We start from the raw sequence: 18,240 nt of genomic DNA, 5'->3' as shown, positions 1-18,240 counted from the left end.
ACATGTGTTTTGAAGAATTTTTTTCTAGTAGCAATTTATGTGTACTAACTCATAATGTATAACTTATAACGTACGACTTATGCCAAAAACTTATAAATACAAAAGTTATGAAAACACAACTTATGTATAAGAAGTTATGAAACACAACATATGTTAATAAGTTATTCTAAAAATTTATGTACTTAAGTTATTCTATACAACCTGCCAATGTTGCCTAATAAAAATTAAGATAAAAACTTGTGTTAATAAGTTCTACCCTGCAAAATTTTATATTGTAAAAGTTGTGACATATAAGTTGTGATAATATGATGTGCATAAAAGTTATGTGTATAGCTTGGTAACTTTTCAAAAAAAGGAAAGTTAAGTGTATAAATTTGTTTGTATAACTTAAATATATATAACTTGATGAATGACTTAGATGTAAAGTTTGACGTATAAGTTATATTTTATAACTTAGTTGTACAAATTAATATCATAACATAATAGCAGAAATATGAAACTATGTACGAAAAATAACTATAGCATAACTTATAAATATGTAACAAAAAAGACAAAAAATGGTACAAAGAAAAAATAAACGTTGAGCCAATAGCCAATACCATAGGACAGATCTGACCAATGTACGGAATATATCTACGTACCACAGAAAGGGGGGAAAATATTTAAAAACGAAGTGGAACCTATAAAGAAAAAAAAACAACACAGAATAATTAAAGGAAAAAGAACGAAGAGATCCGTGCGGGTGGACGAGTCGTTCGCTAGGGAGAAATCCAGTGAACTACCGCTCATCTGGATTTGGGCCCCGCTGCCTCCTATATTGTTGGGGGAGTAGTGTTACACAACGCGAGAGAGAGAGATAGGGAGAGAGAGAGAGTCTTCCATGTTGAGAGGGTCACGGGGTTGAGTAATGATCATGGCATGATACTTTGTGGGAGACCATGCTCCCATGCTATATAGGACATCACGTGGCATGAGAGTATATATCCGTGTCTCATGTGCTATCTTCTGACTCACTACGTATAAAACGTTGATTTACATGTCGGACGGAAAATCCTACGACACAACCCGAAGCAAGGCCATGAGTCCTGCTGCGCACATGGACAACAACTTGTTGTTGTCCGACCCCACAGACAATGGCACACAGCTGGTCTCACCAACATTGGTGTTGTAGTTCCGTCTGCACGCGCCGCTTCATTGTCAGCTCGTCCTCACATACACGGCTGTAAACTCACCCCTATAAATACACGCACGTACATGCACACTACCCTTACGAGGATCACTCCACATTCAACTGGTGCTCACATAAATGACTGTACACTCACCCCTGTAAGTGCACGCACGTACACACACTACCCTTATGAGGACCTCTAAAGGGCTGAGCAAGACCAACGAATTTTAAGATTGATGAAGCCACCGTAGGCATCTCAATATCGACGGACACATCGTCTACCGTTGAAATAATATCACTGTTAAATAAAAATCCTTGAATAAATTATAAGAATATGCAAGCACTCACGTCAAGTCGAGGACTTAAACCTAGGTGAACTAGTTTCACCGTTAGGAGCTATCATCCCTAAAAAAGAATTTAAGATTTGGAGCAAGTCAAAGCTTTCTTAAATATGATCAAGTTTCTAAAGAGAATAATATCAACATTGCATCTTTAAATAGGTTTATTATAAAAAAAATCCGTAATAATTAAATGTAATAATCATACATATTCTGTATAGTAAGTGTCACTGTTCTTTGGCGCATGCCTTTTTCTGCCTCGGTTTACCCCCTTGTTATGGGAATAAACTAGTGCGGGATAATGTCAATATAAAACTATTTTTTATATAAATTTATCAAATTTGAGTTTGTTTACCTTATTGAACAATAAGAATTATGGCCCTATTCACTTCACTGAAATTTGACTTATGCTAATTTGTTATGAGAGAAAAACATTATTCCTTCGCTGAAAAGTACTGCTAAAGTAGTATTGAAAAACATGGTCTATATTTTTTTTGGAATAAAGGGAGTACACATTTATGAAGAGGGGAGAGCGCATAACTTTTATCTCCCCTCCCCTCCTTCCCCTATTTGCATGCGATTTATGCCCTGTTTGAGTCTCGAATATAGTTTAGTCGTCTAAAGTTAAAGTTTAAACTTTAGATCATTTAGCTCACCTATATGATCTAACAAATCAATGACTTTTTTTAGGCTAGCTAAACTTTAGCTCACCTTTATAGGTCTTTAAAAGTAGTTTAATATTTACGCCCTGTTCGTTTGGGCTAGTTTGGCTTATAAGCCATGGCTGAAAGTACTGTTGGCTGGTTTGGTGTGAGAGAAAAATACTATTTATTGGCTGATAAGCCATGGCTTATAAGCTAAATACGACCCAACAAACAGACTGTTAGTGGCTAAACTTCATATCACAGTACGAGACAATCCCTTAGGCGCGGTAAACAAGGAGCATGAAAGAAAGTGAAAACGCTTGGAGGAATTCTGGAGGAATTTGGATGGTTTGGAGGAATGCTGGAGGAATCTGTGAGAGAAAAACACTGTTCCGGATGAAAAAGAAGCAGATCAAACTGGATTTAAGGGCGCGAACGGGACCAATGGATCCAGTGGAATGCCGATGCATGTGCATGCACGCTGCATATGCGTGATGCGTGTATCACTCCACCATTAGGCCGACAACTTGTCTTTGTACATGCATGGGCTCGCCATGGTACGTGCTGCTGCGTCATGGCTGCCGCCACCGCCACCGCCGGCGGCAGGTCCTGTTCCTGACTTCCTGTCCCGTGTGGCGCCCGTGTCATGTACCTTGGACCCACCAGTCAGCGTCATTCCCAACCCGCTGGGGCGCCGGCCATGTGCGTTGCATGCATGCATCTGCGTCGAAGCGACGGTCATCGGAACTCGCGCCCTCCTGCCCGCTCCACCTCCAGTCCTTGGACTACTCTACTACGCCACTAGCCGCTCGTCGCTCGATCAACTACTTGCTACGCTAGCAGACGCCCGCTGTTAAGCGATGGAAGTAACCGCCGGTCGGCATGCAATGCGACGCAGCTTATCCTTCGGTCATCCATGTAGAGCCCGTAGAGGTATGGTAGAGCCGCCGACACGACGTCGTCGGAGGACGACGGAGGTTGAGCACCGCACCCCACCAGCCCAGCTACAGTATATGGTGCCGTTCGCTTTCCTGAAAAGCCATGGCTGAAAATATTATTAGCTGATTTGTTGTGAGAGAAAAACATTATTCGTTCGTTGAAATAGTACGGCTCGTATATACCCCGGACGCCTCAAACAGCAGGAGCCATCTATCTAGCAGCCGGCCGGCCACCGGCGAGCACGTGGTGGCGGAGGTTGTGGCGCAGTCGCTGGTCATGGGGCTGCTGGCCATGGCGCTGGTGCTAGCGTACCACAACAGCTTCGTAGTGCTCTTCACGGACGACTGGAACATGCAGGCGGCCATGGGGAAGGTGGCGCACCTGCTGGCGGCCACCATGGTGCTCAACAGCGTGCAGCCGGTGATCTTCAGGGTGGCCATCGGCGGCGACTGGCAGGCGCTCGTGGCCTACATCAACCTCGGCTGCTACTACGCCTTCGGCCTGCCCCTCGGGTTCTGCCTCGGCTACCTCCTCCGGCTGGGCGCTCCGGGGATCTGGGCCGGCATGCTGTGCGGCACTGCGCTGCAGACGGCGATCCTGCTGCTCGTCATCTGGAGGACGGACTGGGAAGCCGAGGTGTGTGACAGAGCCTCCCCAAGTGCTGGCCATGGCTGATGATCAGCTGAGCTCAAGTGATCTGAACTGAACTGAATGACGCTGCTGTGCTGCAGGCTGCGCTGGCGAAGGAACGGATCAGCGCGTGGAGCGGGGAATGCCGCCATGTCGTCAAGCAGAAGCAGCAGCAGCAGCAGGGGGAAACCGGCATCGACAGCGACCTCAAGGACAGGGAGGCCTTGGCTTTGCGAGTGTGACATGCCACACGAGCAGAGCAGGGACTTGGGCGTCCCGTACGTGCTGGAACGGCCTGGTCCTCTCCCATGCTTCGTGTTCATTTTAGGCCGTGACCTCTAGACACGCGGAAAATGTCGGACCATGCATGCCACTACAACATGGCAACTCTTTGCTGCACATGTCTTTGTGCTGTGTTGGCAAATCTTATAATATCTTTGTTTGTTTTCCTGGTGGCATAGATAAGTTTAATCTTGTATGTAGCATTTTTATGAATAATTCATTCAAGAATTAGATTAGAGGTAGTATAGTAACTATAAATTTACATCATAGTGTTGTAGATGTCCTAACGTGCTATTTTCGTACCGTGCGCTGTCCAAAAAATAGACCAAAATACGGGGTCTTTCGTGCCACCCACTACTACAGAATGGACATGTTGTCCCGGGCGGTAACGGCCTTTAGTCTCGGTTACCATGCCGGGACAACGATCCCAGGACTAAAGGTGCCACCTTTAGTCCCGGGTCATCGAGCCGGGACTACCAACCGGGACTAAAGGTCCCTCCAGCCGAGCAAATGTGGCCGCACCCTTTAGTCCCGGTTGGTAACTCCAACCGGGACTAAATGTTCCTTTTCTTTTTCTTTTTTTTTTTAATTTGTTTTCAGTTCAGTTACACGTATTTGTTTAATATATAATATATTTTTATGTACGTATTCTACGCTGCTAATATAAATACACGCACGCATATAATTACATCTAATTCTCATCTCGAGCATTATTATATTCGAATAAAGTATGAACCTATATATATTATAGATATATATATGTATATATACAACACTTTCATAATCTTGTTCTCAAAAATAACGATATCAATAAACATTTAATTTACATCATTTATTCCTTAGGATCAAAGTAGAACTCGCCGTTGGGATTTAGCACTTTTTCTAGAAGATATCCTGCTATTGACTCTTGAACTGCTTTCAGATGGTCTTTTTGCATGACCCTTCGTTTCAACCATTCAGTCTTGCATTTGAAATAAAAAAGAAAAGTATCAATACATATATATATATATATATTCATTTAAAAATAAATAAAAAATTGATATATACGTACTCTGAGGACATCTTTAGGAGTTCTTCTTATGTGCGCAGTGATAAATTCACAAACGTAGTATCCACACAAGTTATTACCTGGTTCCTGCTGCAAACACCACTGTACGAGAAGAAGATTATTCTCATCATCTCACACGTAAATTGAAGTACGATATAGTAATTAAACACGTGGGGAAGTGTATATAGTACAACTTACTGGTATTTCAACTACATTAAGTGGTGCCTTGCAATCCTTGCGATGTTGCCGAATAAACTCTTTCCAAACCCTGTGCGACCAATAATGTACGATCATTAATAAATTATGGCAAAGTCTATTCAATAATAGTTGTGCGCGAGAGATCGAAATTACTCCTGGATAATGTCTATCATATCTTGGTATAGTGCCCGCTCTTTTCTCAACGAGTCAAAGATTACTAACCGACTTGAGTTTAACTCAATGACAATGAGTATCCAGTGAAACCTGCATTGGTTTATACACACACGTACATACATATAAGTTGTATTGATATTACATAAAATGTGTAGACTACATTATTATTAACATTTACTCAAAGTTGTACGGGAAAAGTATTGTTGTCTTGTCGTGCTGCTTTACGAAGAACATCATGATATTCTCCTGTGCTTCAGATACCCACCGTTCCTTGACAATAATACCGGTTTTGAATACGATATAAGGATCAATGAAGCCAACACTGGTGTCTTGTATTCTTTGGAGCTCTGACATCTGGAATCTGTATATAAATATAAGTTACATGTGAGGATAATTATATACACGTACGCATGGAAGTGAGTTTATTAAATAAAAGTAAGAATCACTTACAAACAAAAGGAGCTAATGATTGATTTGTCCAGAGCGTCCAAGTAGAATAGTTGATGCAATTCTTCAAAACTAATATGTAAGATGTCATCGCCACGGAAGTAATGATGGTCTCTAAATCTAACAAAGATCCACTGCTCACCCCTGCCACACGCCTGCGTGTACCACTTGTTGAGCAAGTACATTTGCGTACCCAATTCATTCAGAGCCGCAGGGTTGTACAGACTTTTGCCATATTTATAAGTCTTCTAGGTATCAACTTCTAGGTTCTGGATTAGAGCTTTGCCCGTCAATTGATCCAAGGTTAAACCAGTATCTTTAAAAAAAGCATTAAGGGCTTGAACCGACACTTCTCCAGAGTTGTCTGGTCGATAGACTTCTATGTTGGAACCATATTCATTAGCAACAACAAAATTTTGCATTGGTTGCTTCTGTTGTCCGAGCTGTGGGACATCCTTCCCTGATGCTCTTTTCCTTTTCTTACCTGCATCATGTGACTTCACGAGGGAGCGGTCATAGTCTGATAGTGGCGAAGGCTTACGAAGTTCAATCATCTTTTTCTTGTGAGCATCGACCTTCTGCCTCAGCACCTCTCGTGGTAGGCAAAAGTACGGCTTCTCCTTAAGCTTCGCTTGACTCTTGTTTTTTGTATCTATAAAAAAATCTTTCACTTTTTTGTCTTCTTCAGCTGCTATTTGCTCATCAATCTTTTCAGGAAGTATTTCTTGAGAAATAACTCTTTTTCTCGGGGTCTTCTTTGCCGCCGGGACCTTAGACGTCTTTGTAGTGCGTCGCTGTGGAGGGGGTGGGGGCGGTGTTGGAGACCGGCGTGGAGGCGATGTGGCCGGTGTTGGTGGAGATCGACGTGGAGGCGTTGGAGATCGTTGTGGAGGCGGTGGGGCCGGTGTAGGAGTTGGAGATCGTTGTGGAGGCGATGGGGCCAGTGTAGGAGTTGGCGATTGCCGTGGGGATGAAGTCGTCTCGCCCCCCGCGACGCTGTGATGAGATGAGGAATGAATGATTAGGCTAGGCTGGGGGGAGACCCTGCTACAAAAACAAGTTGTGCGTCAATTATTTTTGAAGCCAATAGAAAATTAATGGAAAATAATATTTCATTCACTTTCATTCGTACCTAGGGTGAGGTAGGGGAAGCGGTGGCACCCCAGGAATGATGATGAAGCGTTTGCGCCATTAAATAAATGTCTTCTCTGCTTCTCCTAGTGTCTTCTCTCCATCACCGCCTTCAATGTCAAGAGGAACATTGCTGTAACCTTTGAGCACTCTATCGACCGAGACGCTAGCATATCCAAGTTGAATAACTGACCCATGGATTCTTGGTGTCTTCATTCGGTCTATTGGAGATACAACCCCGACAGCCACCATGATTGATACATTATTACCATCTGGAATGTGCAGCTCACATGATGTTAGAGGCTCGGTAATGTCATCAACAGGGAAGCGTAACCCAGCGTCGTCTTGAATAACTGGCAGCTCCGTAGAAGCACAATTTCTTTTCATCTGACCAACGGGGCTAATGGTGACTCCCGGCGTTGATTGCGATTGCATTTGACTCATTGCTAGCTGCACTTGCCTCTTGATCTCCTCCTGCATTCTTGCCTCAAGAGATTTTTCTCGTTCACGTGATTCAAGCAATGCTTGTCGTGACTCATCAACAAATTGCTCCAATGCACGGATTCGTTCTGCCTCCTCATCCTTCTTTCTCTGGCGGCTTCTGTAGGTATCCTTGTCTGCTGGGAATGCGTGTAGCCACGGAACCACCCCATAGCCTCTTGTTCGACCACCGTGTTCGGGATTCTCTAGGGCATATGTCAATTCATCCTTCTCTCTATTGGGCTTGAAAACACCACTATCAGCTTCTTCCCTAGCACGAGCTAGTCTCTGTGTTGCTCTCTCAATTTTTTGGCCAAAAATTAGCTTGCCAGTGTCTGGGTCTAGGCTTCCCCCATGAGCGTAGAACCAATTCTTCGCACGTTGAGGCCAGTTCTTCTCTATTGTTTCAGGTATGATTCTCTTGGCAGTAATCTCTGCTTCTAGGTTCTGCCACTTGGGAATAGCACTCCTATAACCACCTGATCCCATGCGATGATGGTATTGCTTCTGTCGGGTATTCTGCCGATTCCTCATCACACATTCCTCACTGTCTTGAGATGTCTTGTATTCTACGAAGGCATCCCAATGGGACTCCAACTTGACAAACGCCTTAGCATTGAAATTCGGCGTAGCATTCTTCAAGATAAACTTTTTATACAATGTCTTCTTTCAACTCTGGAACAATGTTGCCATTTTCTTCATTGTCCAATCCCTCACTAGCTCCTTCAAAGCATCATCTGCTTGTAATGTGAAATGCTGAGTGATATCTCTCCAAGCTAGGTTCTTGTCACGATCAGATACAAAACTAACATTAGGAGCGGATATCTTCGGCTTCCATTCATGAGCACTAACTAGGATCCTATCCCTTACAATGAACCCACATTGATTGACATATGTCTGAGCATGTGGTCCTAATGGTTTGCCGGTGTCGGTGTCGAATTCTGATATTATGAAACGGCCCTCTAATGGCTTTTTTTGGCCCTCGGACTTTCCTACTTTTGTCGGTGGTTGATGTAGATCCAGAGACCGGCTACATGAGTAGAAACACAACGATTAACAACAAATATACGTACGCATGCATCTATAAGAGATGATAGATAATCGAATATACCTCGCCAGTATTTTCTTACGCGATAATTTGTTGATCTTCAACCACCGGCATATTCAGGATATCCTCATAATCAGCAAAGTACTGACTCGTGTCATCTACATCCACATTGGTGCCGGCGTTGATAATATCAGCCATTATGTCATCACTCAAGTTATCATCCGGAGCAGCCATTTGTATCTTCAAGATAACACATAGATAGAATTACTATGGTACATAACATAAGTACATGTGATAACACATATAGAATTACTAAATCCAATTAAATATAATAACGTATAATATTTCATAAGGATAAACAATAATAAGGTATAGGCTTTGGAATCGAATCAAAAACACTTTCGATCCAAAAACATGGAAATAAGTACATGTATATATATACACATATAATGATACAATATATTTTCTCTCTCTCTCAACACATAGAAATAAGTGCATATGTCTATATCTCTAGATATGCATGTGATAGTACACATAGAATGTCTCTCTAGATACAATTTTCTCTCTCTCTCAACACATGAAAATAAGTACATGTATATATACATATAGAAATAATTAAGTACATATGTATACATATAGAATCTCTCTCTAGATATAATATATATAGAGAGATAGAATATATAATTACTAAATCCAATTAAATAAATCTAACATGAAATTAGATAAACTAGTAATAGATAATACATTTTAATCTAACATATATCAAAAACTATAATAAAAACTATCTAAATAAAATACTAATTAAATTTTAATACATTTAATCTAATATATCAAAAACTACCTAAAAAATAACTAAAAAACTAACAATAATAAACTACTAATTAAAATTTAATATATTTTAATCTAACATACAGCCGAGACTTTGTAAAAAAAATCTAAAAAACATGGCCGATCGAGAGCATGCAGCAGATCAAGCAGAGTACTCGACGGAGGCCGTACGGTGGGCGCGCGGGAAGCGTCGGTGACGGAGGGTGTGGTCGGGTGCGGCGGCAGAGACGGGATGCGGCGTTGCGGGCCGGGTGAATGGCGCGGCCGGGCGGGGGTAGACGACGGCGGCGCGGCAGAGACGAGCTCGACGACGGCGGATGGCGCGGCCGGGCAGGGCTGAGCGACGGAGGCGAGATCGAAGATGAACAGAACATACGTTCGATATATATAGGCCGGGACCCTTTAGTCCCGGCTGGTAACACCAGCCGGGACTAAAGGTATTTTTGGGCGGGCACCGAAATTGCCGCCCACCCTTTAGTCCCGGTTCTTGGTCTGGGCCGGGACTGAAGGCCTGAAAATTTTGGCAACCCGCCAGCGTAATTGGAAAGGCCTGCGATTTTGATTTTGTTTAATACTAGGTTAATCAATTAATTCCATAGCAACTTCAATACTTTGCGATATTTATTTTAAAAAATACTATTGATTAACTAATTATTTATTGTAAATAGGAAAATTTTGTAACCTAAAGTTTTTAATTTCTTTTATGAATATAGAATATAAATGTTACTAATACTAAGTATTTTGTTAATGCAAAAATATATTTGTAACTTAAAATTAATAAAACTAATATTATTCGATAGGAAATTTATTATCACATTATTGTAACGTCAATGTTTCAATTTTGTCTCGGTTTTTGACCAAAATTGATAGGAAATTTTTGTTGAACCTATAAAAATAAAGAAAATATAGTATTTTTTATTTTACAACTTTTTCAAATGAAAAAATGTCCTATATAAGGATTGTATATATTGATGAGCTTAACAAACTCGGTATTCAAAACTTTTCAATTTGAGACAATCTAGGGTTCCGAAAACTAGTTTGTAGGCGTCGAAATTTAAAAATCACAAATTTGAACCGTCCAAACTTTCTCAAATGGAAAGTTGACCCAAACAACAATTGTAGATCTTTTTGAGTTTAACAAACTTGGTATTCAAAACTTTTCAATTTGAAGTCATTTAGAGTTCATAATACTAGAGTCAAAGTGTTGTTTTTTCATTTGACCAAATTTGACTTGGTCAAACTTGCTCAAATGAGTCACTAAATGACCTCAGATGAAAAAACTCTGAATACCAAGTTTGATTATCTCAGCAAGATCTATAGTTGTTACATATCTCATTTTTCCCATTTGAGAAATTTTTATCAAACACTAGTCACTACTTTTTGAATCTCATATAGACTTTCTAAAACTATGTCACACACTTATGAAATTTGAACTACATTTTGTTTAAGCTTTCTCAAATGAAAAAATGGCCTATATAAGGATTGTAGATATTGATGAGCTTAACAAACTTGGTATTCAAAACTTTTCAATTTGAGACAATCTAGGATCCCGAAAACTAGTTTGTAGGCGTCGAAATTTAAAATCACAAATTTGAACTGTCCAAACTTTCTCAAATGGAAAGTTGACCAAAACAACAATTGTAGATCTTTTCAAGTTTAACAAACTTGGTATTCAAAACTTTTCAATTTGAAGTTATTTAGAGTTCATAATACTAGAGTCAAAGTATTATTTTTTCATTTGACCAAATTTGACTTGGTCAAACTTGCTCAAATGAGACAGTAAATGACCTCAGATGAAAAAACTCTGAATACCAAGTTTGATCATCTCAGCAAGATCTACAATTGTTACATAGCTCATTTTTCCATTTGAGAAATTTTTATCAAACACTAGTCACAACTTCTTGAATCTCATATAGACTTTCTAAAACTGTCACACACTTGTGAAATTTGAACTACATTTTGTTCAAGCTTTCTCAAATGAAAAAATGGTCTATATAAGGATTGTAGATATTGATGAGCTTAACAAACTTGGTATGCAAAACTTTTCAATTTGAGACAATCTAGGGTCCCAAAAACTAGTTTGTAGGCGTCGAAATTTAAAAATCACAAATTTGAACCGTCCAAACTTTCTCAAATGGAAGTTGACCAAAACAACAATTGTAGATCTTTTTGAGTTTAACAAACTTGGTATTCAAAATTTTCAATTTGAAGTAGTTTAGAGTTCATAATACTAGAGTCAAAGTGTTGTTTTTTCATTTGACCAAATTTGACTTGGTCAAACTTGCTCAAATGAGACACTAAATGACCTCAGATGAAAAAACTCTGAATACCAAGTTTGATCATCTCAGCAAGATCTACAATTGTTACATAGCTCATTTTCCCATTTGAGAAATTTTTATCAAACACTAGTCACAACTTCTTGAATCTCATATAGACTTTCTAAAACTATGTCACACACTTATGAAATTTGAACTACATTTTATTCAAGCTTTCTCAAATGAAAAAATGGTCTATATAAGGATTGTAGATATTGATGAGCTTAACAAACTTGGTATTTAAAACTTTTCAATTTGAGATAATCTAGGGTCCCGAAAACTAGTTTGTAGGCGTCGAAATTTAAAAATCACAAATTTGAACCGTCCAAACTTTCTCAAATGGAAAGTTGACCAAAACAACAATTGTTGATCTTTTTGAGTTTAACAAACTTGGTCAAACTTGCTCAAATGAGATACTAAATGACCTCAGATGAAAAAACAATTGTGAAGTCATAACATATTACATAATATCCGTCTCTAAAACATAATATATTAAACATGCATCGTTGTATCATGCGGGCACAACAGTGAATTTCTTCTTGACGTATGACCCTTGGTTATGATCTTGTCATAACCATGGAGTGTCTTCATCATTTAACATGATGCTTGGATCTTTCTTCACTATGAAGGGTGGAATTCGGACATTTATTTCGTAATCTTCTGACATGTCTGACTTGTCTTCAATTCCCACTATATTTATTTTCCCAGAAAGAACTATGTGGCGCTTTGGCTTATTGATCATTGAGTTGATGTCTTCGTTTTTTCCTCTCTTTGATTTTGTAGACATGTCTTTCACATAGAACACCTGACTCACATCGGCAGCAAGGACGAATGGTTCGTCTTTGTACCCAATATTGTTGAGGTCCACTGTTGTCATTCCATACTCTTTGTCGACTGTTACCCCTCCTCCGGTCAGCTTCACCCATTGGCACCGGAACAAAGGGACTTTAAAATTAGGTGCGTAGTCTAGTTCCCATATATCTTCTATGCGGTCATAATATGTTTGTATATTCCTATTTGGATCTGTGTCATCTATGCGAACACCACTATTTTGATTGGTGCTCCTTTTATCTTAGGCAACTGTGTAAAATGTATTCCCATTTATCTCGTACCTTTGGTACATGAGGATATGCCATGATGGTTGCCTAGCCAATAAATACAGTTGCTCATCAATATTGTCATCGCCTTGACATTCTTTTCGCAACCAACCACTGAAACTTTCCATGTGCTGACGCCTAATCCAAGCTTCAGTCTTCCCTGGAAACTTGGATCGTAAGAACTCCTTATGTATCTCGATGTACGGATGCACCAATGATGAGTTCTAAAGAACTGTGTAGTGTGCTTTATTGAAATAATCGTCTTCCATGCCAATATATGTTTTCTTTCCTAAAATTCCTTTACCACTGAGTCTCCCCTCGTGTCGCGATTCGGGAACGCCAATTGGGGCAAGGTCAGGAATAAAGTCAACACAGAACTCAATGACCTCCTCTGTTCCATAGCCCTGGGCGATGCTTCCTTCAGGCTTAGAATGGACTTTCACATATTTCTTCAAGACTCCCATAAACCTCTCGAAGGGGAACATGTTATGTAAGAACACAGGTCCAAGAATACTAATCTCCTTCACCAAATGAACTAGGAGGTGTGTCATGATATTAAAGAAGGATGGAGGGAACACCAACTCAAAGCTGACAAGACATTGAACCACATCATTCTGTAGAGTAGCTAGTTCCACTGGATTGATTGCCTTCTGAGAAATTGCATTGAGGAATGCACATAGCTTCACGGTGGCTAGACGTACATGTGGAGGTAGAATTCCTCTTAAAGCAACTGGAAGCAATTACGTCATAAGCACGTGGCAGTCGTAGGACTTTAAGTTTAGGAATTTCTTATCTAGCACATTTATTATACCCTTTATATTGGAGGAGAATCCCGATGGGACCTTGATGCTGCTTAGACATTCGAACATGCTGTCCCTCTCTTCTTTGCTAAGCATGTAGCTAGCAGGACTTAAGTAATGACGTCCATCATCTGTTTTCTCTAGATGAAGGTTGTCTCGTTCTTTCATGCCCTGCAAGTCCTAGCGTGCTTCAAGTGAATCCTTTGGCTTTCCGTACACACCCATGAATCCTAACAGGTTCACACAAAAATTCTTTGTTAGGTGCATCACGTCGATTGCGTTGTGGACCTCTAGGACTTGCCAATAGGGTAGCTCCCAAAAGATGGACTTCTTCTTCCACATGGGTGCGTGCCCCTTAGCATCTTTGGGAATAGATTCGCTGCCTTGTCCCTTTTCAAATACTACTTTCACATCCTTGACCATTGCGAGTACATCTTCCCCGGTTCGGTTATGAGGCTTCTTCCGGTGGTCTGGCTTACCTTTAAAATGCTTACCTTTGTTTCTTACTTGGTGATTCAAAGGAAGGAATCGACGATGGCCAAGGTACATGGCCTTTCGACATCTTTTCAAATATATACTGTCAAGGTCATCAAAACAATATGTGCATGCATTATATCCTTTGTTTGTCTGACCTGAAAGATTACTTAAAGCAGGCCAATCATTGATTGTTACGAACAACATTGCTCGTAGGTCAAAGTGTTCTTGTTTGTACTCATCCCAGACACGTACATCTGGTTTGTTCCATAAAACTAGAAGTTCTTCAACTAATGGCTTCAGATAGACATCAATGTCGTTGCCAGGTTGCCTCGGACCTTGGATGAGGATCGGCATCATAATGAACTTCCGCTTCATGCATAACCATGGAGGAAGGTTGTAGATACAGAGAGTAACTGGCTAAGTGCTATGACTAGTGCTCTGCTCCCCAAAAGGATTCATACCATCTGTACTTAAGGCGAACCTTAAGTTTCTAGCCTCATTTGCAAACTCTAGAAATTCCCTGTCTATCGCTCTCCACTGGGACCCATCAGCTGGGTGTCTCAGCATATTGTCTACCTTACGGTCTTCTTTATGCCACCGCAACAACTTTGCATGGTCTTTATTTCTGAACAAACGTTTTAAGCGTGGTATTATAGGAGCATACCACATAACCTTGGCAGAGATTTTCTTTCTAGGACGTTGTTCACCCTCGACGTCACCAGGATCATCGCACCTGATCTTATACCGCGATGCTTTACATACCGGGCATTCATCCAAATTCTCGTATTCATTGCCATGGTAGAGGATGCAGTCATTAGGACATGCATGTATCTTCTGGATTTTTAATCCCAATGGGCAGACAACCTTTTTTGCTTCGTACGTAGTGGTGGGCAATTCATTTGGCTTCGGAAGTATCTTCTTTATGAGGTTCAATAAATTCTCAAATGCCTTGTCGGATATACCATTCTTTGTCTTCCACTGTAGCAATTCCAGTGTTGTACCCAGCTTTTTTTGCCTCTCTTCGGCCGTCGGGTATAGCAACTTTCTATGATCCTCAAGCATGCGCTCGAACTTAACTTTCTCTTTTTCACTTTCCAATTCTTGTTGTGCATCACGAATGGCATCGCCAAGAGCATCACCGAGATCATCTTCTACCGCTACCTCTTCTTCATCTCCCCCCATTGTAGTATCATCAAAGGCACCATACTGAGCAATAATGTCATCAATGTCTAAATCTTCTCCTTCACCTTCTTCCATCATTACCCCGCTTTCTCCATGCTTAGTCCAACATATATAGTTTGATATGAAACCTGACTTAAGCAAATGTGAATGAAGACTCATTGAGCTTGAATATTCCTTTAAATTCTTACATAGGGCACATGGACAGCACATAAAACCATCCCGCTTATTTGCCTCGGCTACACCTAAGAAATAGTGCAAGCCCTTAATAAAGTCTTGAGAGCGGCGATCGGCATTGTACATCCAATGGCGTGACATAATCTGTATTACACGATAAATTATGAAAACCTTGAACATAATTAAGTATTTTATTACACAATATAAATGACACACATATGGTTGATTAATTAACTAAGCCTGGCTACAACGTAAGCAATCCCAACTATCACTAAATAAACTAAAACTACAATGCACTTCAGTAACATAATTATTTCGTGATCGTACGCAACTAAAACAGACAAATCATTCTTCTGTTGAATATTAATAAGCTTCTCCTGCTGGCTCACTGACTCATCAGCAGTAGCCGCTACCTCAAGCGCACCCAAATTCTGCACGTATGTAGCATAATCTTCCTCTCAGTACCAACCATCGCATCCATTGCCCTCCCACTAAAATTAAAGCCAAAAAATATTTAGTCAAAAATATTCAAGAAAAGCAGGTCAATTAGCCATAATTATAAAATGCGTAAGAAACTCACATCGCGATTCGGGCACTTGTAGAAAATACGACCCTTGTTGGGTCCCTGTCTCTTGACTCGGTACTCCATCATAATATTCTGCTTACACTTGCCGCAGATAATGAGAGGGAGTTCTGGCCTCAGTCGTTTCGCAACCGAACGAGAGGCCGAGGATCCGGTACCAGTTGTCATCTACTTTCTATACTTATTTTTGCAAACTAGTGTAAATTTTATATTTTCTAAAATGACATATTTAAATAAAACTAGTACGGATTTCACATATTTCAATAAATAACCATCCGTACTAGTTGACCTTGCTTACGTGATCAACTCGGCGAGCATTTCTCCACCGGACGGCACTGTACTTGGCCAAGGAAGAGCTCCGATTCGACGAGAAAGGGAACACGATCTTCCACGACCGTTGTCGCTCTCCCTCGTAGAATCAAAGCTCCTCCTTGACGTCCGTTACCGCTCGGCAGAGAACATGCTCGCCGACCTGAACACGGTCCGCAAGTTCAACTAGTACGGATTTTCTACAATTTTCTAACTATTTTCTAAGTTTTTCATTTCATGGAAAATTTAATTCTAAAAAATAAAAGGCATGATTTCTAAGTATTTCATTTTATGAAAAAAATAATTCTAAGTGACCTGCTCGATATCGGCGAGCACGTGGGCGTTTAGATTGCCGATGATAGTAACATTTGTAGATGACATTTGTAGGTCTGAAGTTATCAAATATCCATCAAGTTATAGCTCAAAAACATGTTTCAATAAATAACCATCCGTACTAGTTGACCTTGCTTACGTGATCATCTCGCGAGCATTTCTCCACCGGACGGCACCGTACTTGGCCAAGGAAGAGCTCCGATTCTACGAGAAAGGGAACACGGTCTTCCACGACCGTTGCCGCTCTCCCTCGTAGAATCAAAGCTCCTCCTTGACGTCCATTACCGCTCGGCAGAGAACATGCTCGCCGAGATGAACACGGTCCGCAAGTTCAACTAGTACGGATTTTCTACAATTTTCTAACTATTTTCTAAGTTTTTTATTTCATGGAAAATTTAATTCTAAGATCACGTAAGCCACCGGGGACGAGGATGGCGCGTGCTCCAGCGAGGACGAGCGAGGCGTGATTTTGATGAACTAATTTAACTTTTGTTTATCCAAACATATATACAAATCATCATGTGATTTTGAGCTAAAATGACATATAAAATCATAATAAAGTCCAACATATAAAGTTACACATGCATCTACATCGCAAAATGAGATAAGCTACTGATACAATATAAGAGGATTAAGTTTGTTACCTCCAAAATCGAAGAGCAACACCAATGGAGAGGGAGAAAGCAAGAACAACAGCAAGCTGAAGAACAGAGGAAGTGAGTTTGAATGGAATAGCTCGGGCTCGGGGAGAAAGAAATGAGCTGAATTATAGGCCGGGATGATTAGTCCCGGTTAGGGGTCCAAACCGGGACTAAAGATTAATCTTTATTCCCGGGGCATCACCCAAACCAGGACTAAAAGCTTTAGTCCCGGTTGGTAAACCTTTAGTCCCGGTTGGTAATACCAGCCGGGACTAAAGATCATTGCCCCGCGGACGACCGTTAGGCAGGGACCTTTACCAACCGGGACTAAAGGGTCCTTTAGTCCCGAGGGCAAAAAATGCCGAGGCTAATACCAAATTGGAACATCGTTCTAAAGTCTGTTCTCTAGTAGTGACCATGTCGATTCTAAACACGGCATGACCCTCGTGTTCATAACATGTCGAATTTTAAGCCATGCCAAAAGGTCGTGCCATGGTCTGTCCTCATATGGCACGACTCCATGTCCCAGCTCTAACCAAGAGCTTCCTCTATTCCTGGTTCAATGTTCACCCCTACACTTGATCATTCATCAGATCTAAAACGAGTGTACATACATGTTTATTGCCCGATAATGCATTTGGTTTGGCACGCATTTCGGGGTTGAAGCCCACTGACCCAACAATAAGTATTATACTCTCCCTATCAAGTAGAGATTTGTCCCGATATCGAGTGTCACATACTCTCACGGGAGCGAACCGATCATATATCAGTTGTTTAGCCTCATTATAGTGGAACATACCCACTCGGGTTTAAGTCATCGATTTGATACGGTTGCTCATATTTTCTTGGATTTAATTCAGGATTTAACGGCGCTATGCTTTCAGTGGTAGGCGACGTCCCCATCGACAGCGAGACGCCTGTGCTGACTTCATGAATATCGAGATTTGCCGGCTCAGTTCTTCGAAGGTGCTCAT

The 18,240-nt window shown here is 40.8% G+C and overlaps 1 protein-coding gene across 1 annotated transcript; it reads left to right on the top strand.

Moving 5' to 3' along the window:
* Positions 1–2,704: 2,704 nt before the first annotated feature.
* LOC136466318 (protein DETOXIFICATION 35-like) lies at positions 2,705–3,961 on the top strand. Its single transcript, XM_066464698.1, has 3 exons — positions 2,705–2,852; positions 3,256–3,725; positions 3,821–3,961. Exons 1-3 carry the CDS (start codon positions 2,705–2,707, stop codon positions 3,959–3,961), a joined length of 759 nt encoding a protein of 252 aa, XP_066320795.1.
* Positions 3,962–18,240: the final 14,279 nt, after the last annotated feature.

This window comes from Miscanthus floridulus, chromosome 7, assembly GCF_019320115.1.
Source record: "Miscanthus floridulus cultivar M001 chromosome 7, ASM1932011v1, whole genome shotgun sequence".
NCBI classification, from domain to species: Eukaryota; Viridiplantae; Streptophyta; class Magnoliopsida; order Poales; family Poaceae; genus Miscanthus; species Miscanthus floridulus.
This window is presented reverse-complemented; position numbering and strand designations above follow the sequence as displayed.